Here is a 22,821-nt window from a genome sequence, read left to right as displayed (position 1 = left end):
GCCTGCACCCACTGACTCTTGACAGATGGCAGTGAGGGACATTTTTCTGGTGGTGTTTTTATTATTATTTTTGATTTTTGATTTTAATTTTATTTTGGTTTTGGTTCGTTTTTCATCTGTTTGTTCTTTTTTTTTTCCAGCTGCTGCTGCTGTATTTTGCTCTCAGTCTTGCGTCAGAGGGAAGACTTTATTTTCAGAGTAATTTGGCTTGCTGGGTGCCATGCTTCTATACCTACCCTGTAGGATCCAGGTGAGAGAGCATCCACACATGAACAGAGGGTAAGTGAAGAGTGAGAAGGAGTTGACCTTTCAACACAGAGGTGCAAGAGTAAAAATTGACTGATGCCAAGGGGTGGGGAGGCTTGTTTGGGACCACTATCAGAGATACTTCAGCTGCCCTTTGCCCAGGAGACACTCCAAACACTGGGGTATTAGTCTGGCACTGGTTATCACACCTGCAGTGCTGGGCCAAACCCTGTCTGGCTCACAGAGACTTCTTGGCATGCCAAAGTCACCAAGTCAAGGTGGCCCAGGTGAGAATGGCTTCAGTGGGTCCCTGTTTCAAAGGGACCATGTAGAAAAGCTGTTTGGTAAGGACTTAGGGAGAGAAGGACAAAGGACAGAGAGTAACAGAATTGTTCAGATCCCTTGAAAGGAAGGCACTGAGGTGTGTTTCTGTCTCATCAGGTAGGTCAGAACTGACAAGGATACACAGGCAATAGCCTAGGACTTGTTTCCATGCCATCTAAAAAGCATCCCCTTCACCAGGTTGCCATGATTGTTTGTAAGATAAAACTCAAAGGTTTTATTTCAGTTATCTACTTTTCAGTTCAAATAAACTGCGTGAACACAGTCCTTCAACACCTCCCCAAGATGCTTCACATGGCTGAGAGAGGTCACTTCTTAACCCAACAGCAAAGGGTGCAGCCTGTGCAAGACAAGCAAAGGCAGATCACCTTGCGCAAAGTTCTCCCAGTCAGCAGGAAAAACCTCATGTGGGCACTGTCCAGCCCTCCCTGCCTTTTTACCAAAAATGTGGTTTGTTTTCCTGCTGCAGTTGTACTGTGCAGCATTTCCAGATGATGACAAATCACAAGTAAAACAGGAGAGGAGTAGAACAGCATAATGAAATTTTATTCTGAAAATATGGCAAGAGTCTAAGGCACTTCAAACATTTCAATACACGTGACTAAAGTGAATGTGACAAGGCAATAGCATTCCATAAATACGCACCAAGAACTACACTCAATTCCACGCGAGGGGAATATACAGCTGGTACCTCTAATTTTATTCTCCAATAAACATGTATGGAGCTTATAGACTGAAACATTTAATAAAAATATGGTAACAGGACATGTAATTCTTCATGTAGGTTTTAATTATTAAGGAATATAAAATGTTGAAAATACTGTGTGAGTTAATTTTATAGATACTAGTATCTTTTATATAAAAAGTTATACATTATCCCCAATTAGCAACAACTTATTTAGTTAACTTCAGACCTGACAAGAGGCTCTATCCCCAATACCTACCCACTCACCCACCAGCTCAAGATCCACGGAGCTGACTACATAAGCATCTGCAACTTCTGAATTTCAAAGTAATTAAAAACATGAAAATCATGTTGGAATGAAATTTATGAAGTTTACTGTGATGAAGTCTAGGCACAGTAAATATGTTTTAGAATGACTAAAAATAAGCCACTGCATGGATAACTTTAGAAGTCTTAGCCTGCACATTACATAAGGAAGGATAATCTACAACAAAGAAAAACATGATTTATGCCAGTGTACAGAGAGATGAGTATGTGGGCAAAAGAACACTTCTGGCCAAGGTTCTCCACTGAGCACTACTTAACTATATGCTTGCTTCAAGTTTACAGTTTTCTACCTTTAGCACTAGATCTCTGCTTTCACTTTGCTGGTGAGTTCAGGCACAAGACAATTACATTCAGTATCTGTCTCAGTAAAACAGTAACATTTAGCAGCTTAAAGATGGTGTAGAGATATTTTACAGATATTTATACACTACTACTCAAATGTGGCTCTGTGGGTGGGACCAGGAGATGTCCTTCTGCTAAGCCTAGGAGTGCCCTAGAAAAGAAGAAAGAGCAGTTAATCAGATAGAAATTATTCCAGCCAGCTGATAGGAAACACAACACTCAGAGATACTCTGTTCAGCTCCTTACCCTATAATGGTACAGATAATTTTTTTTTTTTTTAATTTTAGGAAGAAGAGTGCCAGCTATCATACAGCCTACTAACTGTGAGTGCATAATGCCTAGACAGTGAGGTGTTCAGCAGCAGTTTATCAGGAGAGCAAGTCAGGGCTAAAGGAGAGGTAGACAGCTGCCAAAACACCTGGAACAGCTATGTTTCAATTTCCAGGTCAATAATTACCATTAAAATGATCCAACAGCACCTCTGCACATTAGCCAGAATCAGTGAACCTTGCCAGTGAGCTATCTGCACCTCTTGGTACTTAGGAAGAGAAACAGGAACTATCCCTCGGCCAGGCTTCAACCTTCAACACGTCTTTTAAAAGGTACATTCCACTTAACAGCACAGAAACTGCCCTGCTGAATAAACTCAGAATTTCATGTGCTGCACTGCTGGACAGCTGTCAGGGAGTAAATTTCTTGTTTACATTTCACTATTATGTCCAACAGCAGCGAGTTAAAACATAACCTACAGGAGGCTGTGTACCAACCGGTGACTGGGCTTTGGAAAAGTTGACGTGGGCATAGAGGAGAACTGCTATGTCCTTATGTCCAGCTTCCAGGGCTATTGAAAGTGCTGTGCTGCCATCCTAAGAAAAGAAAAGGAAGAAACAAGAGAATTAGTGCTTGTGTGCTTTAACAGATCTCTTAAAAGCCCCATCAGCCCACAGAGAAGTGAAGTTATTAAGTGGAGGCCCTACTGCTCATACAGACAGGTTAATTTAATTTAGAGTCTTGTTTAATTTCTTTTGTTTTAAGCCTTGCACTGCTGTTTTATGAGGCAGTCCAATTGTCAAAGCCTCATAATTTCTCTGAACGAGGAGTCTCAATTATTGCTGTGGAAGAATGAGCACACTATTATCACAGTAATGTTACATGCAGTGCTATGTCAGACCAGAAGATTGGGCTGTCTCAGAGAAACTACAGTCACTCAGTCAGTAACAAGCAGAAGAGATGATAAGGGAGGGAAAAGTGCTAGTCAAATAGAACGGTAATTGGTGTGTTAAAGTGATAATTGTTGTGGTATAGCTCCCATCAACACTAAAGAGAAATTGCACTCATAATTCCAAATGCTCCTTGATAGAAGTCTAAAGACAAACAAATGGACTTTCCTAGTCAAATACTGGCACCTCAGTTTCACAGAAGATACCATTGCTTTCCAATCCCACAGCTGTTGAGGGTTCTAGAAGCATAACGTGCTTGAGCTGAAAGAGCATTTTACTGATCTCCTGTTCTTCCTTTTGGACCATGCTTGGTTCAGGAAGACACAGATGTCAGGCAACCTGTGATGTGAAATGGTCCTTGGTTCCCTGCCTGGTTTTGGCTCTTGCACAAAGAAGTCTCTACAATAACACCAGTTTCTGAAATGTGTCACAGGGATGGAGCACACATTCCAGCAACTGCTGTAGCACTAGAATTGGCATCAGTTTTAAAATGGTAAACACTCTTTTCCCAGCATGGGACACAATGGACAGCATCCACATGGAAAGTCTTCTTATTTAACTAAAGGGAGCAATTATACATAATCTGATTGTCCTGAACAGACAGGGAGCTAGAGGAGCTGTCTACTACAGTACAATATAATGCGTGACAATTGCACAGCTCACACTCTCCAGGTCAACACAAATTCTTAAAGAGAGGTGCTGAATCACAGTGGCACACATTAGCAGGATGATGCTCAGCTTCCTACTGATCATGCAGACTGAAAATGCATCAGTGCAACACTCAGAATAATTAGGAGAATGGTAAAAATCCCAATCCCACATCACAGACAAATCTGTGAATAAGCAGCAGTCAAACTGTGCTTGAGAAACTATCAAGCTGGCCACAGGAACAGATAAATATCATGTCCCCATAAAGACTATAATTATTGATTTTGTATCTGATAGTGCTAACAGCATCCCAGCAGCAGTAATCTAGATTGCTCCTGAAAGTGTTTGTTAGACTGAGGTCTTCCTGCATTTCCTCTCTGGCCAGATGTTCCACACTACTAGCACTACAGGCAACTGAGCTGGATCCTGCAGCACATGGGTGAATGTGATGGCTTAAGTTTTAGTTTTCATGTTTTTCAGATTCTGTGCTGCCTAGGGGTGCAATTCTGAGCCTCATATTAAGTGTCAGTAAGCTCTCTTCACAGAGCAGGGAGACAAAACAAATCCTTTTCCTCATGAAGACCAAAGACAACTTTCAGGCTCAAAAGTACAAACAAGGGTGGGCTGAAGGGAGGAACAAGAAGGATGGGACCTCACAACCTGGAACTGTAATTGGAAAATTAAACCCCAATATGCAACTGGACCAAAACTTATAAAAGTGTAAGACCTCATGACTGGGCAGCCATTTGTGACCATTTTGGGTCCACCTTGGGTGCAGCCCTGCCCAAGGTGTACCCTAAAGGCCTTTCAGTAAATACCTACACTATTCTCTAGCTCTGTCCAGTCTCTGTTTCAGGCCAGTCTAAGGCTTCAAATGGATAGAAATTATGTTCTTGCCTCTCTGCAACAGCTTCAACAAATAACCACCCACTGCCCTCACAAATACCAGACCCAGGCTCCATTTCAGTGTTCAGTGGGTAAAGCAATAGGAAGAAAGGAAAAGTATGCAAGGAATATTGTTAACAAGAACATGGTGGTGACAAGAAACAAGCTAAATCAATGTTTTCAAGCTTGAGGAATCCAAATATCAAATTGTCTGCTGGCAGTGTAGGCTGCAATGATCCCTGCAAACAAACACGCAGGTGTCTCACTTGGCACTGAAGTCACAGTCTGTATGTATTTACTGTCAGGATGCAGCTTCATGACTAAGACTGAACCTGTAGTCTCAAAAGTCATGGTGTGGGAACAGTGTGAACATCCTTTCAAGAGAATGGCAGGGCTGATGTTTGCCATGGGCACAGAAAAGCAACACAGTGAGGCCTTAAGTCACCAGGTAAGGTCCTAATTGAAAACTGGAAAACTCCTTTGAAAGGGGGAAGGAATGTGAGAGGGAAAGATGTTTTACTGTGAGCTAACAGATGTTTCCTTCTCTTCTGGCCACTGGACACCTACAGCTAACCACAGAAATTGCTAACAGGTACGTCTGTTAGAAAAGTAAAAATACCAGCCAAATAATCACAGCACTTGCTACCAATTAGGCAAAAGATTCATGTGGTTGTTACTCTGGCACTCTGAGTCAGACATTCACCCAAAGCTGGTTCCAGAAGCACAGAAAGGCAACTCACATTGTCCTCCAGGGTGCTGTTACAGCCAGGCTGAGCCAGCAGAAGCTTAACAATCTCCACGTGTCCGTGCTCACTGGCACACATCAGAGCTGTGGAGCCCTCATCATCCTGGATGTTGACATCTGCACCACAGGCCAGTAAAGCTTTAACCATGTCAATCCGCCCATGACTCACAGCTAGCATCAGTGCAGTCTGACCAGCCTGCATGGAGAGAAGAGGAAAACCCAAATAACTACAGACACAACCAGTGACAATGCATGAACACGTTCTTTTTTTTTTTTTGCACTGTGTTTCTTCTGGGTGGGGGGGAGAGGGGGGGGCGGGGGGGTGTGGAAATTTATTTTAAACTGTTCTCTCAAGGCTTTAATTGCCATTATTTAAAAAAATACCTTTTGTGGATCATATATCCCACGTTCACATAGCTATTTATTGAATTAATGGAAGACATCCAATCTATTTTCAGACACGTGTAGTTTTTTCAAATGATCTAAATGCTGCAGAATTTGTGGATGCTGCCCAAAATTCAGTAATAGCTCTTTCACACAATGATCAACCTTCATTTTTAGAAGAGGTCCAGACCTGAGGCTCAACTGTTCCTCCACAGCTTCATTTTATATACAGCAATCAAAAACATGCATAAAAACCCCACAGATGATGAACGCAAATGAGAGCAATATTTGAACTGGTAAAAGCAGGGATGGGAGCAGGGAAGGAACAACAAAAAGGCACAGGAGTACAGCAGTAAGAACTGTGCCTTGTGAACCATTTGACTGACCTGGCTGGCTTTAGCATTCACGTCCCCACAGCTGAACAGTTCCTCCACTATCCTCATGTCCTTCTCTGCTTCCACAGCTGCAAGTGCAGCGAGCATGATTGGGGTATAACCAGCCTTGTTCTGATGATTTACATTACAGACATCTGCAGAGGGATGACATAATTTCTTCAGAAAGCAAGAACCCAAAAAAGCACTAATTGTGCTAATCAACTGAATAAACTGTCAGTAGAGCAGCCTATAAAAAGAAAAAGTAGCAACTGCTTTCATAATGGATGCAATTCAAGGGAAGGTGGAGAAGAAAAAAATTAACAGAGGGGCTCTTGAGCCAGAGAAAGAAAATAATTCTTTTCTACTGTGTGTAAAACACAAGAGAGAGCACAAAGACATTTTATATGTTATCATTTAGGGCTTTATTTGTGCATTATTTTTTCCTTTTGTAAAAGCAAGTGGTCTGAAATTTAGCATGATATTCAGAAACACTGTCAGGGGAGTCCTTAAGCTCTTCTCCCAAGGGCATCCATACTGCAGAATTAAAGTGGTCCAGCAACAAGTGGAAGAGATATTTCTCTTCATCATAAATATTTTCCTGCCATTTGTGTTACCTTAAAAATCTGCAAGTGTACTTCAACATGTTTTGGAGCTGCCAAAAACCCATTTAAATTAAATTTAAAAGACTGCTGCCAGCTCTGCAGTGTATCTGACCACAAACAAACCTGTTCTGGGAACAAACAGAGGCAAATCCTCTGACCAGTGCCAGCAACCAACAAGAGTTCTCCGTTTTGTTCAAATCTTGCCTCCAGTCTGCCTTTGTTCCTAAAATCCTGCAGAAATTCAGCAGTGCTTATTGGTTTACTAGGCAGCAGGGTTTTCAGTGTGCTCATTGTATTGGAAAGCAGGGGCTCAGATTTACATAACAATACATACATGTAACTAGAGGTTAAATTGCACCACAGATACCTTAACAAGCAAAAATTGTTTAGGAAATTTTTCAGACTTACGGCCAAAGGATCTTTTTTCAGTCAAAAGAACATTTCAGAAGCAATTCAAGTGCAGATATAAGATATTACAGATTTTTTTCATGTTAAATAGACATCAGTGATGACACCTTTTAACCAGTAGGCCAATACTACTTTCAGACATCACTTCTGTGAGGCCACTGAAGCCAGAGAACACAACACTCTGCTACATGCATTACATCTTGAGTAATGAGTAACTTTTAGAAGTGGCGTGCTCCCACTCTGACCAGAATACTCAGCAGAGTGTGTTTTCTGAGGTCACATTTAGCTCCATTTGGAGATATGTTAGCTCCTATATGGCTAATATATGGAAACTGCCCTCCTCTTTGTCATCTTGGTGACTCTGCTTTGTGCTATGCAGGATTCCCTCGTCTTGTCTGCTCTTCTCACCAAACTGACACAGAGCTCTTGGTCCAAGAACCTACCAGTGATATAACCACAGGTATATCACAGGCTGACCACAGGGACCATTCAGACAGAACCCAGAGAAAGACTGTTGAAACCTGAAGGAATCTGCCTATTTGCAAACATATTCCAAGTGCTGGCACCAGCAGGGTTCTGCTGCAGAGAGAACTACCTGGGACTAGTCATGGTTGTCACATTTTACATACACTAGCTGCCATGAGCTACAGGATTTCCAGCAAGGGATGAGCATGTTCCTGCTCTTCTGAGACACCTAGGGAGGCAGAGGGGGGCAGCTCCCTCCCACCACACTGTGCTGCAGAGCCAGCCTGCCCCGTTCTCCACGCTCCTGACATTCCCTGCATTCCCCTGCTGTGACTCACTCTGCCCAAATACAGACTGCCTTCAAAAGGACCAGAGATTTCAAAGTGCTCACTTCCCTCTTGAGGAAGTCGCTGCAAGTGTGACACATGTGCTAGGTTATCAAAGCTGAGATTTGTATCATCCATATCCTTGTTTATCTGATGCTGCCCTTCTGGATTTTTGAATATTGCTTGGCTTACATTTCAGACATCTCATTGGCCTACTTAAGCTTTCACAACCAACTATGACAGGTTTTTAAACTAGTTTAGAGAAACAAACTTCACTCAGGGAGCAAAACTAGGATTAAACAGATTAAACATCCACCATGGGACCAATTCCAATGTGTGACACCTTCTTCTGGATGCCATCTGGCACACTGAATGTGGCGAGCAGATACTCCAGTGTCTCCCCTTTGCCTCTACCCTTTCTGCACGTGTGTTGCAAGAGGATCAAGAAAAGGAAGCAACAAAAACAACCATATGAAGCAGCATCAAATTGCTTGGAAAATGGTCTTTGTGACAGAATGCCATATTGTTCCAGTTCCTCAGGAAAGTAGTATAGATGAGTCAACGTGATGGCCAGAAAAAACTTCTGCACTGCTGCAGACAAAGCCAGACTAGTTTGCATGTTTAGGATGGTATTTATTCCTCAGTATATCCTTCCTTCCACCCTACAGACTGCTGAGCAGCAGCTGTGCTGCCTCCAGAGAAAACTGCTGGAGACTGGTGCTGCTGAACTTGGGACTACAGTCCAGGAGTCAGGAATCCAACTACCTCAACTCTGTATATAATTTACTTTGGTAGTCTAGAATCTTTGTTTCTAGTACTAGCTTGAGAGGTGATGCTTCTTGAATTTAAAAAAACAGTTAAGTGAGCCACCATGTAACTGTTAACAGTTAAAACACCTGCTGGAAGAAGACCAAACTTGGCCTCTAGTCCATCAAGAATTTCACCCATGAGAACTGCAAAACCAAGAATAATTAAAAAAAATAAAAATAAAGCAAACTTACTTGCATCCAGAAGAAGCTTCACAATTTCAAAGTTAGAATGTGAGACACTGTAATGGAGAGCTGTGTTTCCATTTCCATCTGCCATATTGATGATATGTCTGAGGACAGCAGGAGAAATCTCTTCAAAAGCAGTTATGTAGTCTCCAACCATTTCAGGGACAGCTGACTTCTGACTTGAGACACGAAACCACTCGTGCTGGATGGTATTTAAACAAAACCTCTGCCGAAATCAAGACAGAAAAATTTATATATGGGCAATCTATTTAAAGGATTTTCCATCCCATAAGTCAGCAATACAGGTCAAGTGTTTTTTACTGCTATGTGGGAAGAAAGTATTCAGCTCACAAACAAGATGAGGCTCCCCCTCTGACTAAAGCCTGCTTTAAAACACCACTCACTTCCTCTCATTTCACCTGACTGTCACCTCTAAGGGCACAGAATTTTAGGATGAGAACACTCCCAGAATTAACAGTTCTATTAAGGTGAACAGAAAAAAAAGACTTTTTTTCTGGTGAACAGAAAAAAAAAAGACTTGTGTGATGATCTCCATCAAATACTTAACTACTTTTATAAATCACTGATAAAATCAAAACTTTCGCACTGGACTTAAAACAACAGCATGCTAAGTCAGTTAGGCCCAGTTTGGAGGCACAAATTACCAAATGCACAAAGCATGTGAGAACTGGGTGGACAGCAGTTCTGAAGAAAAAGAGCTGAGCATTACAGATGATTACAAACTGAACCAAACATCACATTGTAATACAAAAGGCAAATACTGTTTTGGGGCGAATAAACAGATTTATAGGTTGCATGGCATGTGATGAAGTGCCTTCTTTCTGCCCCGTACTATGAAGGCAACACCTGGACTGCCTTGTCTGGTCTGATCACAAAATTTGGTTGAAACAGTTTTGAAGATAAGCAGCAAGAATGAACAGAAGTCAAGGAAATCTGACCTACTGGACAGACAAGGAAGGACTGGAGACTCTCTGCTGAAAAGAACTGCTAGGGAAAAAAAGCCGTGTAACATTCGTTGCAGGAAAAAAAAAAGGAAAAAAGGAAGAACCTGTTCTTCACCTGAAGGCTGGCTGGTTGTAGCAGTAAGAGATTTTAGTTGCAATGGGAAGATGAAGGCTACACGTTCAGGATAAACTTTAGATATGGACTGAGAATGGGGGAGTAAGAGTGTCTTAGGCCAGGTGACTTTTCTGAGAGTGCAGATCTCACTGTGAGCCAGGAAGGCTCCCATAGTCACCACCAGCTCTGACTTTGAGACACTTCCTCTAACCTGGAAGGACCATCATATCTTCCTTATAAACCCTCATCTGCAAGGTGGCCAGTAAATTCAGAAAATTCAGTTTTGCAGAGAAGACACTCAGGAAGTTTATCTAGCCTCTAGAGAAAACACATCAGTAGCTCTAAAGGTGCTCTGTGTCTGGTAAAGAGAAAATATTCTACACACACCAGTGCTACCTATGTATCTGTACTACATAAACACACCCCCAGAATATTTTACATCAGTGCTACTACAATGTGATGCATGCATTCTGTGAACAGAGAAAACTGAAATGCAGAGGTGGCCATAAACTGACACAATAGATTTTTTTAAAATTTATTTCAGGCAGTACTGAGTGCAAAATACCACTAAGGAACTTTTTTTAGTCAGAGTACCGCACACATTAAATAAACAGCACGCCTTTTAAATTTAGTTAACCCATCACATTCAAAAAGGTGCAGTTCCCAGCACCTGGTGTAAACTGCAGCTACAACAGCTGGTTATGCTGGAAGAGGCTGGGACAACTTATACAGATCCTTAGCTATACTGACATTTAGCCTGTTTGGACAAGACTCCTTTATCAGCAGACAGACAGAGGACAAGAGCTGATTACTCTGCAGCTTCCACCTACAAAGCACTGCTTGTGCTGGAAAACACTTTAGGCACAAGAAAGAAAAACATAAATTCAAATTATACTTCCAAGGCAGAGATCATCACCTGATTTTGCCATTTTTAACACTTTCAAGTCCAAGAGAGCCTGAAGCATTTGTTGTTCAATGCCTAAACTACTCCTGAAGAACAAACACAGAATTAAAAACTATGTGTCACAACTGTATGAGAACAACCTTTCAAAACATTCCCTGGGACCACAGATGTCAGAACTGGACACAGACAGTATTACCCTGTCATACAGACAACATTATTGTCTTCAAGAAGCTGCAGATGCTCTAGAGTAGAGGAGAATGACACTGAATTGCTGCCTTTTACATCACTGCACAAGTCTAACAAATGTGAAATTCAATTTCATATCATTAAGCAGCTTTCCTTTGCTTGCAGATTGCCCTCACAGAGTAGCAGAGGCAATCCCTGTGTGAGGCTTTCCTACAAGGCAAATACAATTTTATTTCTTGAGACTTGAGTATTTCTCATGTATTAACAATGAATCTTCCTTACTCTCTGCAGCACTGATAAAAACCACCAGTGCAGTAAACAAGACAAACAGAATCACTGTGCTTTGGAGAAGGCAGATCACCTAGTGTTTCAGAACAGAGCTCTGAGGTTTTCTCATAGCAAGAAACAGGCTCTTCACCCACTGCAGTCTCTTAATTTGAGGCCTGAGAGCTGCCCACAGCAGTGCTAATCCAAAAAAACCACAGGAATAACACAGGAATGCAGGGGTGTGTTGAAACTGTACTTTCATGTAACTGTTTTCATGTGGGTGCCTTGGGACAACAACACTGAAGCACACAAAGCACAAGTATATTCTCTGGATGAAGGTGTCCTGATAGAAAGAGCTTTGTGACTCTTGCAGGAAAGGTGAAATCCTCTTCTGCCTAGCCACAGCAGTGCTGGCCCTGTAAAACCAGAAGTTACCTCTCCCTGAAGTTTTTCTGTTGCATCTCAAGAGAAAATTTTCACCTGCATTGCTTACCACATCTTTGTTGGTTAAAGCCTTGGGGTCATCAATGTTGTTTCTCAGCAGGTTACAGGCAGAAAGCATCTTTTCACTTAGCTCATACCTAAGGGGGACAGCAAAATATATGGCATTGTTTCAGTTTTCTATCTTAGCATTTCAGTACAAAAACATCTGTTTTTTCTGAAAGTTCTCTGGGAATTTAAGTTTCCAGGCAAGCCATATATTCCTACCATGCAGAAGCTACTGTGGCAGCTCTTCTCACAGACACTCCCTCCACACTGAATTGAGATGAGTGTGGGAAGAGCAACAGGCATGGAGAGTGGGAAACACATCACTTTTATGCTCTAAGACTTGGAAACCCTACCAGTGGAAATTCTCACCTATTTCTGTATGACTGCAGAGCACACATGATATGCTACGTGCTTTGATTACTGAACTGACAAGGAGAAATGCCAATAGTTGTGATGGAAACAGAATTAAGCAGTGGGAAACAGCTCAATAAGTGCCTCCTGCCAGCTCCCATTCACTGGAACTAGCCTTTCTCATCTCACCCACTCTGGAAATTTACTCTCTGTCTCCAGCCCTCTTTGATTTTTACACTTCTATGCCCTTTTCATTACAGATTTCAAACCTCATAACCAAAAATAAGGTCAAGGCTTGTGCCACATCACACCAGGGTGTGGCCAACCATCTTTGCCTACAACCTGCACAGAGGATAAATGTCAATTTTTCCAGAAAAATTCTCCCAAAAAGCTGACACACCCATGTGTGTAAGATGGGCATTTTAGCCCCTCACTGATTACAAGCCAGCTCCTAGTGCTAACAGAGCAAAGAAATTCTCCACCACTGCATGGACCATGCCCATGTGCCCTGACCCTTCCCCCTCAGAGGGCACTGCCAGGGCAGTTAGCTTGCAGAGAACATGCTCCTCAAGGACACATGGCTATCTAAGCTGTTATGCTGCTCTTCTTCCCAATCACCCCTTGCTACTGTGAATACAAATTAGAGCCCTTTTGAGAAACTGCCCATCTTTTCATAACAACTTTGTAAAACAACAGGCTATCCTACAGTACTGTATAAAGTAAGCTCAAGGGCTCTCCAAAACACACAGCTCCAGGCCCTCCAAGCTCTTAATTATTAATTTCTGCTTCTCTTTTACTTAACAGCTGACAATTACAGGTAACTTGATGCTGAGCTACATCTCCAGTGAAACATGACATTAATTTTGTTTTAGCTCTTTTACTACATAATTTTCCAAATGAGCACACTGGCAAACCCATTATCTGTAAGAGATCCTCTCACTGTCCCAGTTTATATTTCCTTTTACCATTTGCTAAGGAAGAATCAGTAAAACCTCACCACTCTACTGCTTTCCATATGCCAAAAAAGCACAGCCTTGTCTGTCAAATGCTACCTTACACAGAAACTTGAAAACTACCCTAAGACATGACATGCTGAACAAGTCTGTGATGGCAGCCTTGAAAGTGTATTACAGTGCCTGTGAAACACATGCTCTCAGAGTGGACAGTGTCCTCAGTGCTGTACCCCTTCATCTTACTGTGCCATGCTGACATGCTGAGCAAGGTGCAAAAATGCAAGATGCACTCCCAGCAAGCTGCTGACCAAGATTAATTCATTAGCTTAATGACTGTTTTACAGACCAGGATGTTAAGAAGGCATTGCCTGCACCTAAGCAAGTGCCAGTTGTGACCTGAGAGAGCCTCAGCTGGGGGAACCACCAGGGTCCTGCTGTTAATGAATCACTTATAGTTAATGGGGTCAGCTGCTGGAAAGAATACACCTTCTTCCTGCTCACACACAGTCATTTTGCCATGAAACTGCCTCTGGCTACCCACTTGAGGAGGAGGGAAGTGGGCAGCACTGAGCCAGAGCTGGAGTTGATGCCCTCTCCATGAGCATGGCCCCACGACACAAGGCAGAGGCACACTCTGGAGAGGGTGGGCACATTCCGGAGAGGTGGGCACACTCTGGGGAGGGTGGGTACACTCTGGGGAGGGTGGGTACACTCTGGAGAGGGTGGGCACATTCTGGAGAGCGTGGGCACACTCTGGGGAGAGTGGGCACACTCTGGGGAGGGTGGGTACACTCTGGGGAGGGTGGGTACACTCTGGGGAGGGTGGGCACACTCTGGAGAGGGTGGGCACACTCTGGGGAGGGTGGGCACATTCTGGAAAGGGTGGGCACATTCTGGAGAGGGTGGGCACACTCTGGAGAGGGTGGGCACACTCTGGGGAGGGTGGGTACACTCTGGGGAGGGTGGGCACATTCTGGAAAGGGTGGGCACACTCTGGGGAGGGTGGGCACATTCTGGGGAGGGTGGGCACACTCTGGGGAGGGTGGGCACATTCTGGAGAGTGTGGGCACACTCTGGGGAGGGTGGGCACATTCTGGAGAGCGTGGGCACACTCTGGGGAGGGTGGGCAGCCTACCCAGCCTACCTCTCTCTGATCTCCACCTCCTCGGGCTCACACTCTGGCAGGGGACCATCCCTCTCTGCCCCCGGGGCGCAGACCTCTGCAGCAGCATGGGGGGTGGTGGTGGGCTGCCTCTCCTCCGTGTGCTGGTCGCAGGCGTACTCGTGGCTCTCACACTCCTCCTCCGAATCCGAGGAGGAGCTCTCCTCAGAGCTGGAGTCATCACTGGATGTGGTCTCGTATCTGCAGGGAGAACGGGCAGGAGCAGAATGTTGGAACCCTGGAGGCTGAGAATTTCCAGCTTTCTGTGCTAAAAGGTGCTGACCCTCAAGCAAGCACCACATTTGACTTGAGGCCTTGGAACAGGCTCCCAAAATTGAGTGATAGCACTGGGGTTGTGACGTTGTTTTATACTACAACGAAACAGATTCTTGAGTTTTAGAAGGCTGAAAATAAGTTTATTTTTGGGATGTGTCTCTTTTTTATACAGACCAATTTGATTGGTGAAACAAAGGCAAACCACTTCAATCACATTGGTCAGACCAGAGAGACATCAAGAAGTTCCTCCTAGGAAAAGGGATGAATAACATAGTACAGTTACAAAAACATTTCTCCTGTTCACAGAAAATTCCCTGGGAATAGAATTTCAGAAAACCAAGGCACCTCAGGCATGGAACCAGGGCTACAGGGCTGTGGGTGTGTAATTTGAATAGTATTGTGCCATCTCACAGGGTGAAAAACTTAGATCTAAGATTTCAGTGTATAGCAACACATGTGAGTTAAGATGGAGGACTTCAGGCATTGTCTGAGTCCCTCACTTTCTTCTTCCTTCTTCTTCATGGGTTGGGATGGTTTTCTGTAATTGGGTGAAAGGGGTCTGCATTGTGGGTCTGGAGTGGTCATTTTTGGGTCAGAAATATAAGTAATGTAGGAGCCACCTTGTTATTGGGTAATTAGTGCTTAAATAACCTTGGAAAGAGTCAGAGGGACTCCATTTTACCTCGTTTCTCTAACCTGTTAGAGCTCACAGCTCGTGAGTCTGTTAATAGACAAGAGATAATAAAGATCCAAGTCCAAACACGAAAGGTGACTCCCGTGTATTAATTCCAACCCTGGCAGAGGAAAAGAAGCCAGAACTGTCACAGCAGAGGTGCTTACTTTTTTATTTCTTTTTTTTTTTTTTTTTTAATTGCATTTTCATTTCCTGAATTCTCAGTGCCCAATGTCTCAACACTTGCTCAGTGCTATTCAGCAGCAGTCAGCACCTCCCTGCACAGGGGCAGGTGGAAAAATGTCCTGCAAAATCTCCTGTTCTTCAGACACCTCTCCACTGAACTCAGGGCTGCTGGCAAATGACATCGCCAGCATTATGTACACAGCATGTAATGAAAGAACAACCTCTTTTAAATATAAGTCTGAACATTTTGTCAGACCTTGCCTTATCCCATGAAGTAAAACTTTGTTCAGAATAAACTGTATTGCCTTACCAGGCAGATATAAACAGGGAAGCTAACAAACCTATGATAACTTGCCCTCACCATATGTAATGATATTTCTAGCTAATATGTAGGAAATTAGGTGAGTGGGATATTTAGGCTATATAGTGCACAAAACATTTGTACTAAAGAAAAACTCATCTGAGGAAATGGCTAGAAAAGCTACATAAAAACAATTTGATGAAACCATTTTAAAGGTGTTTGCAACATCCTGCAAGGGCGAGTAGTCTTTTAAAAGAAGACAATTTTCCCTACTGTCTTCTGTATTTGTATAGGAAAGTTGCTGAATATATTTAATACAAAGCCAGAAAAAATAATTCTAGGCCAACAGCATCTCTTACTATATTGTTTAATAGTATAATGCTGTACTTGTCAGGTACCCAAGATATATACAGGTTTTTCTTATTAAAGGAATTAACCATTGCCCCCATGGCTGTCTCAGGTTCTTTCATTTTCCTGTGGTAAATCTGGCAGCAGTCTAATGCACAGGTATTTGAGACTGGTGCCATATAAGACTTGCAAGCAGAAGAGGATTAAGAGGAGCTCAGCTCTTCAAATCTTCCTTCTGATCCTTACACTCAGCAGTTGCACCTCAGCCTGAAGGACAGGCCAAACCTATACTTGTGTTCCTGAGTTCTTTCTCTTCTTCCCACTGTGAAAAGTGCTACAGTAAGATATTTTGGAGACAGGTCTCTTACCCGCCATTAATGCCAACAAACTGCAGGTTCTTCTTGGTATTGCTCAAATCCTTCTTCCCATCTCTTTTCTTCATGATAGATTTGAGTGTGTTCTCATTATTAGTACATACTGTGAGAAAGGGAGACAAAGCACACACATCAGTGTAAATCTGTAGCCAGCTTTGAATGCAGCAGCATTACAGCTGATTTTCCAAAACAATTCTGTTTTTCAACAGTGCTCTGTGTTAATTTATCATTTGAAGCTGGATTTTCTAATGTACATACAGTCATGGTTTGACATGCACATTGGAAATACAGAAGAACAGCTTCAAAATCAGCTCTGGAAACTAGCTGAGTTTAACTTTTCCTTTAGAAAACTTTAAGAAAAGACATGGGCTTTTTGTTTTTCTTTGTTATTTGTGAAAAACTTTTAACACTGCAATCAGTTATTCTGCTAACAAAATCTTAATTCTCAGTGTCAGAGAGTAGCAGCTCCTTGCCAAAATGAACACATTAATACAGACAGCACATTCAACAATACATATAGCATATTTGAGAAACTATTCAACAGGGTTGGTAGGTTCAGTCAAGGATGGTCTTTTAGATTTAGTATTCATTGAAACAACTCTTAAACCAATCTCTATGCAAAGGACAGGTTAACACATGCATAAAAATTTCAGTATTTTAAAGAGTAATTATTAACCCTTTATCTTTTAGAAGGTTTTTCTTAGGAAGATTGTAAATGGCACTTCACTGATGGGCTACAATCTGCCATTTAAAACCTAACCACCACCTGCAGACACACAGTATCACACTGTGTCTTCCCCTCAGCTACACGTTTTCCTGCTTTTTTGTGTTTTTGAGAATAGTGAAAACCTTCCTTAACTGTATTTCATATTCAGACTCCACCAGCACTGTGAAAGGTGAATGCGAGCCAGTTATTACCATAGAGACCTGAGGCAAGCTGATCATCTGTCAGGTTAATTGGAGCCAGAGCTTTATCCTGAGAAGAAAAAGACTTCCTTCCCCGAGCAGCTTCCACCAGGGGAGTCTTCCTCTCTTCCTGAGTGGGCACAGTGTCCTGCTCCAGTTTCAGTGTTCGCAAACTTGAAGTTAAGTGTGTGTTTGCAAGTTGGCCGTGAGGGATGTACTCCAAAGTAGCACCTGCCAAAGAAGACAGTAGGCATCACAGAAGAGTCAAATGGAAATATTTCCATCAATACTGTGATCCACAGGGAAAAAATAAACCAAACTGGAAATAAAAGGGCAATGGTTGTCCTTTAAAATACTCTTTTCTGAGCACCTAATAGGAAAAAGACTGTGATAGTTCTCAGAAAACTTTAAAAAATGGCCATGAGTTTTTCTTTTGATAAAGACATACAATACAAGGACACGCTATAAAGATATTGGCTTTAAAGTACATGAAAGGAGTGGTCCTTCTTTTTCCTTCTCTTTCAGTATGAGCAGTGACCTCAGCTCCTGCAACCTGGTCAGGGTGGGCTCACTGAGCTGCTCCTTGGAGACATGCCTGAGGAGCACAGCATGTTCACAGGCTCTGAAGATTCTTTCTGCAAGAACAGTGTTGTTTTTGTACTTTTTATTGTACTTGTTTTTTAAGAAATGTCACTTTCCATGAAAGCAGAGAATTTTCAGGAAATTTTCCTTTTTTTTCCAGTACCCGAACGAATTCTGAAAGCTTTGAGCTTTATCCAGTTACTGAGAAAACTGCAATGAACTCCCACACAATACATTTCTTTCTTTCTTTTTTTTTTGGTCAGGACTGTACGGAGCTAGTAGTTGTATTTAAACCAAACTCCAAACGTTTGGGTTGTACTTTTTTCCCTTGCTGATTTGCTGGAGTTCACTCACTTTTTCCCATTGTGTACTCAAAAGGCAGTGCTAATTACTCACAGACTTTTACAGATTCCCCTGGAGTTACTCCAGCTGTGCTATTACAACTTCTTTACAAATCTGCACAAATGCTTTTGTTTGTGGAACACACCGAGTGGGTTTTTTTTACACATATATGGCTCCCTAAGTGATCTTGTTAGCATTCAAAGAAAAAAAATGCTGAAGTTTAACTTGCTTTAAACACTATGACTTTTTTTTTCCAACTCTTTTTTTTTTGCTTCAGTGATGTGCCTCCACATTCTTTGCCTTTGTATTTACTAAGAATTAAGACACAGCATTCTCAATCAAATATGAGTGGCACTGCACAGGGTGCTAACACACTGCAGTAAGGTAAATTCCAAACATTAAGTTTTAGACACACAGTTACATCTCTGTCTAGCAAGCTGTTCTTGTTAGACTGCCTTTCCCCCTTGGCACTTCACCTCAGTAAATTTTTCCTACAGCAGGATGTAACAAAACTGATTTTTCCAAACACTGCCACTTCCCAGCAGTTTCCTCCTTTTTGCTGCTGGTCCCAGCCAAGTCTCACCCCACGTGTGTTTCCCAAAGCACCCTCCTCCAGCAGTGAGCCCTCCTGCCCAGCTCCTCCATGGCTTACAGCTTCTCCAACACACAGGGGAAGCTGTCTGCAGGGAAAGGCATGCAGCAGGGTATCCACAGGCATGTCAGCACAGGCACAGCAGCAAAAAAGCTGTTTCTTTAAAGAGGGAAACGTGTTTGAGTGTCTGTGTAAGAAGGTGGCAGCTTCCTAGGTAGGAGCAACCCTTCTGGAGACATGTCTGAGCACCTGGACACCTATGAAAAGCAAGAGGGAAGTCCTGCCCTTGCTCCCCCACCACTCCCCACACTCTGCAGCACTGAATGACTTTGGTCAGGTCTCTTCCCAACAGCAAGCATCATCCCTCGTCCAGCTGAGCAGAAGAGGGCTGCCAAGGTGATAAAACACCAAGCCAAAACAAATTATTTTTAAACTCCCTTAGCTGAAAAACCAGGGAACTGTCTCTTTGCTTGCTTGGAGCTGTGACAGGCACGATTAAAGAGGATGAAGCACAGTAACCACTTCCAGCTACAGCTGGTGGTGGCTGCCTGGGCTGGTTTTACCAGGTCACCCCTTCTGCTCCAGACTGGTCTCTGAGGACAGGGGAAGGAAGCAGTGAAGGAATCCTGCTCTGAGGCATCCAGGGATATGCAAAGATTCCAAAGATGCCCAGGTTTACTTTCAGCAGAACTGTCTGCATCCTCTGCCACACATCACAGTTCTCACAAAAGCAGCTGTGATGATCATGGTGTGTCTGGAGTCAAAGGGGACCTTGTGCATCCCAGAGCTGGGAGCAGGTCTCTGGCCGGGCAAAGTGAGGCTCCAGCCTGAGGTGAGCTAACAGCACCTGATGACCCCTTGTTATTTCCCCAAAGCCTGAATTTCCTCGGAAATTTCCCCCTCCTGCCCTGGGACAGGCAGGGGAGGGAGCTGCAGGGCAGGACAGACAGAAAGGAGGACAGAAACTGCCACCAGTGCAACAGGATTTCAGTAGGTTCCCTTTTCTGGCACATTCATCACTGGCTGAGAAGCACCACACTGAATTCAGGATCTAGGGCATGATGTCCATGATGTCCTTCCAATGAAGAAGGAAAGGGTTCTGCTCAGCTGGCCCCTGGCCTCTGACAAAAGGGGATGTGATGACATCAAGATTTGAGGTCAAGGAGACAATAAATGTGCATTAGGCAAACCAGTCACTGCACTCGTTCTCCCTGCAAAGCTCTCAGATGTCTGCACTTACTACATGCACAGTACACAATGATGAGGGAAAGGGAGCTTTGGGTCCAGCTCAGTATTAATGCTGCAAGATGTTAATTATCACTTAATATCAGCACCCAGGCCCTCCCCTTTCTGAGAGAGCAGAGTCCAATCACTGAGAAAACAGACAAAGGAAGGAGCTGTGTCATCCAACATTGCAGTCCATGTTTTAACAGCTTAACCTACTGCTGTAAAAACCAAAAATGAACCAAGTTCCTTCTTCCTCCAACAGAACTGCAGGGCCACCCTTAGGGCTGGAGGTAACACTCACCTCTCCAGTGTGGAAATTAAACCCTGGCGGAAGATCACCCCTGATCTACACAGATCTGAAAACAGACCCTTCCTCTAACTTCACAGAGTGAATCCTAGAGTAGAATCCTTCTCCAGGTCACAGTGCACAGCACTGACAGCAAAATCCAGCAGGTCATTATATATTTAGTCAGGCATTGCCTCCAGACAGAGACCCTCGGGCAGATTTGCCCTGATAATATTCCTTAGCTTACTCTTTCAGGCAAATACTGCAAACTTGACCTAAGTTTCTAAGTATTGATATAGAATAGCAAAGTACAGCAGGGAGCTGTCAGCAACTTCTAGTGTATTTTGCAACATAGTAGAGGATTTTGGAAAACTTTGTTGAGTAATTTAGAGACAAAAGTATGACACAACAAAACAAAAAAACTTGGTAACTTCAACTGTACACGAACACTTATGCAGAAAGCTACTCTCATCAGTTTCAGAGGGAAACAAGTGACTGAAGCATATTTAGGAGTCTAGCTCCAGTGGTTTGAAGGAATGAGAGCAACTATTTTTAATTTTTTTAGAAGGAATCTCCTCTCATAAACAAACCACATGCGCTTCTTTTGAAAATCTCACCAATTTAAACCAGGCTGACAGTAAAGCTGCTGCAGAGAAGCAACAGATTACCCATGCCATTTCTGGCACCTCTAGTATCTGTCTACTGTTATTCGGATGCAATTTTCCTTCTAACTGAGACCTTCCCTCACCTTAATGACAGCACAAGTAGTTATGCTATCAGGGAACTCAACAGATTATTTTTGGATTTGTGACAAACTCATGGGAATGGAAATCTGGCCTGCTTTTGAGAATTTCAATTTAGTTTGATGGAAGCAAACCAAAGTATTATCATATAAACAATTTAGCTTGACAGTACTTTTCTCCTGTTGGAAATCAAGAGAAATGCAAACGAGAGCAGGGGACTAAACAGCATCAGGCTGAGAAGCAAGCTTTCTGGTTGGAACATTACAGGATTCTAGAATGAAAAAGCTTACTATGTGGTAGCTACACTAAGATTTTTATTTCTAACCTTTTGGTCAGTGCAAGCATTTATTTGCACAGTATATTTATAATGGTCAGTGATACAAGGTATGCATTCCCCACTAAAGACAGTGTGCAAAAGCTGTCTGGAGCATATATAGCATGGAAACACTTCTCTTTCACACTGCAAGATTTCTTTGCAGTAACAATAAACTCATTACAAAATTATTTCAAATGAAGTACTCTCCTCCAGCATTTTTAAATCTTCATGCCTAAAAAGTTGTGAGGTTTTTTTAATACAAATTATTTTAATCCACTTTCAGTTTGGTTTGCTTACCAGAACTGTTGAAGAAAAAAACCCATTCTACTAATGTACATAAAAAGGCAGTAATGAGTAAACATGTTATGTTTAAACATTTACAAGGATTGATAGTAACCCATCCAATTGATGAAGGCAGTACCTTCACAAGACTAGAGCGTTATTTCATTATAAAATGTACTTTTCAGCCATTCCAGGTTAAAAGTCAGTGAATTTACAATTTCAGAACAAAGAATTACCACACATGAGCTTTTTATACAATCAGCTGTCAGAGGGCAGGTTCTCCTGGGGCCCAGGCACAGGCAGATGCTGAATTACCATTCAACTCCAGGGAAAACACTCCTAATAGGATGAAGGTTCTAGTAAGAGGACTGCAAGAACAATCCCATTTTCACTTTCACTTTAACCAAATTAGACTGTGAATCCAGTTTGTTGAAACTGGAAGTTAAAAATCAATTATTTTCATTAAATGTGACTGACCACATGAGATCACACACTTTTGAAGCAGCTAATCATCTTATTTATGAAACACTCTCTTTTCCAAGACATCTGTGTGTGAAGCTTGCTGAAAGGCATCCTTTATCTCCCTGAGGAGTGGTGGGTCAAAACATCTCATGATGCTGGGCACAGCAGGAGGGTCAGCTTGGAGCACTTCTTTCTGTCTCATTCATGTGGATTTGATTTCATCAGCTGATGCTTTATTGTTGCTGAGATATGACAACACTTCCTGGGAAAAACGGGAATCTCCTGCTATTAAATATTCATAGCTGTGCCTGTTACCATGGGAGCTGAACTCCAAACAGAGCTCAGTGCCTGAACATTATATATCCCTGTGCCACACCATGGGGAGAGAACTGGGGCTCTGTCTAATAGACAGATTAGCAGATTGCAGGTTGCCACCCCCTAAGCAGCAATAAATTTGAAGGGAAAAATAATCCACACTGTGACAAATTACGCTCTTTGCTAACTGAAGCAGGAGACAGAGCAGCTCTGAGATTCCAACA

General features: G+C 42.7%; 1 protein-coding gene across 6 annotated transcripts in view; it reads right to left on the bottom strand.

The window, feature by feature from the left end:
* Nucleotides 1–1,113: 1,113 nt before the first annotated feature.
* The window catches only part of KANK1 (KN motif and ankyrin repeat domains 1), a 132,045-nt gene continuing 110,337 nt past the window's right edge, over nt 1,114–22,821 (bottom strand). For 5 of the 6 annotated variants that reach the window (XM_066339541.1, XM_066339540.1, XM_066339542.1 and 2 more), the window contains 9 exons: nt 17,463–17,681; nt 16,539–16,647; nt 14,369–14,587; nt 11,925–12,012; nt 9,001–9,220; nt 6,211–6,353; nt 5,436–5,636; nt 2,710–2,808; nt 1,114–2,093 (listed from right to left, as the gene is read on the bottom strand). In XM_066339541.1, coding sequence (XP_066195638.1) covers nt 2,031–2,093; nt 2,710–2,808; nt 5,436–5,636; nt 6,211–6,353; nt 9,001–9,220; nt 11,925–12,012; nt 14,369–14,587; nt 16,539–16,647; nt 17,463–17,681 — 1,361 coding nt within the window. In that variant the 3' untranslated portion in view covers nt 1,114–2,030. The remainder of the gene's footprint in view (nt 2,094–2,709; nt 2,809–5,435; nt 5,637–6,210; nt 6,354–9,000; nt 9,221–11,924; nt 12,013–14,368; nt 14,588–16,538; nt 16,648–17,462; nt 17,682–22,821) is intronic. The other variant, XM_066339544.1, reaches the window with a different exon arrangement.

Source organism: Sylvia atricapilla, chromosome Z (assembly GCF_009819655.1).
Source record: "Sylvia atricapilla isolate bSylAtr1 chromosome Z, bSylAtr1.pri, whole genome shotgun sequence".
NCBI lineage: Eukaryota > Metazoa > Chordata > Aves > Passeriformes > Sylviidae > Sylvia > Sylvia atricapilla.
This window is presented reverse-complemented; position numbering and strand designations above follow the sequence as displayed.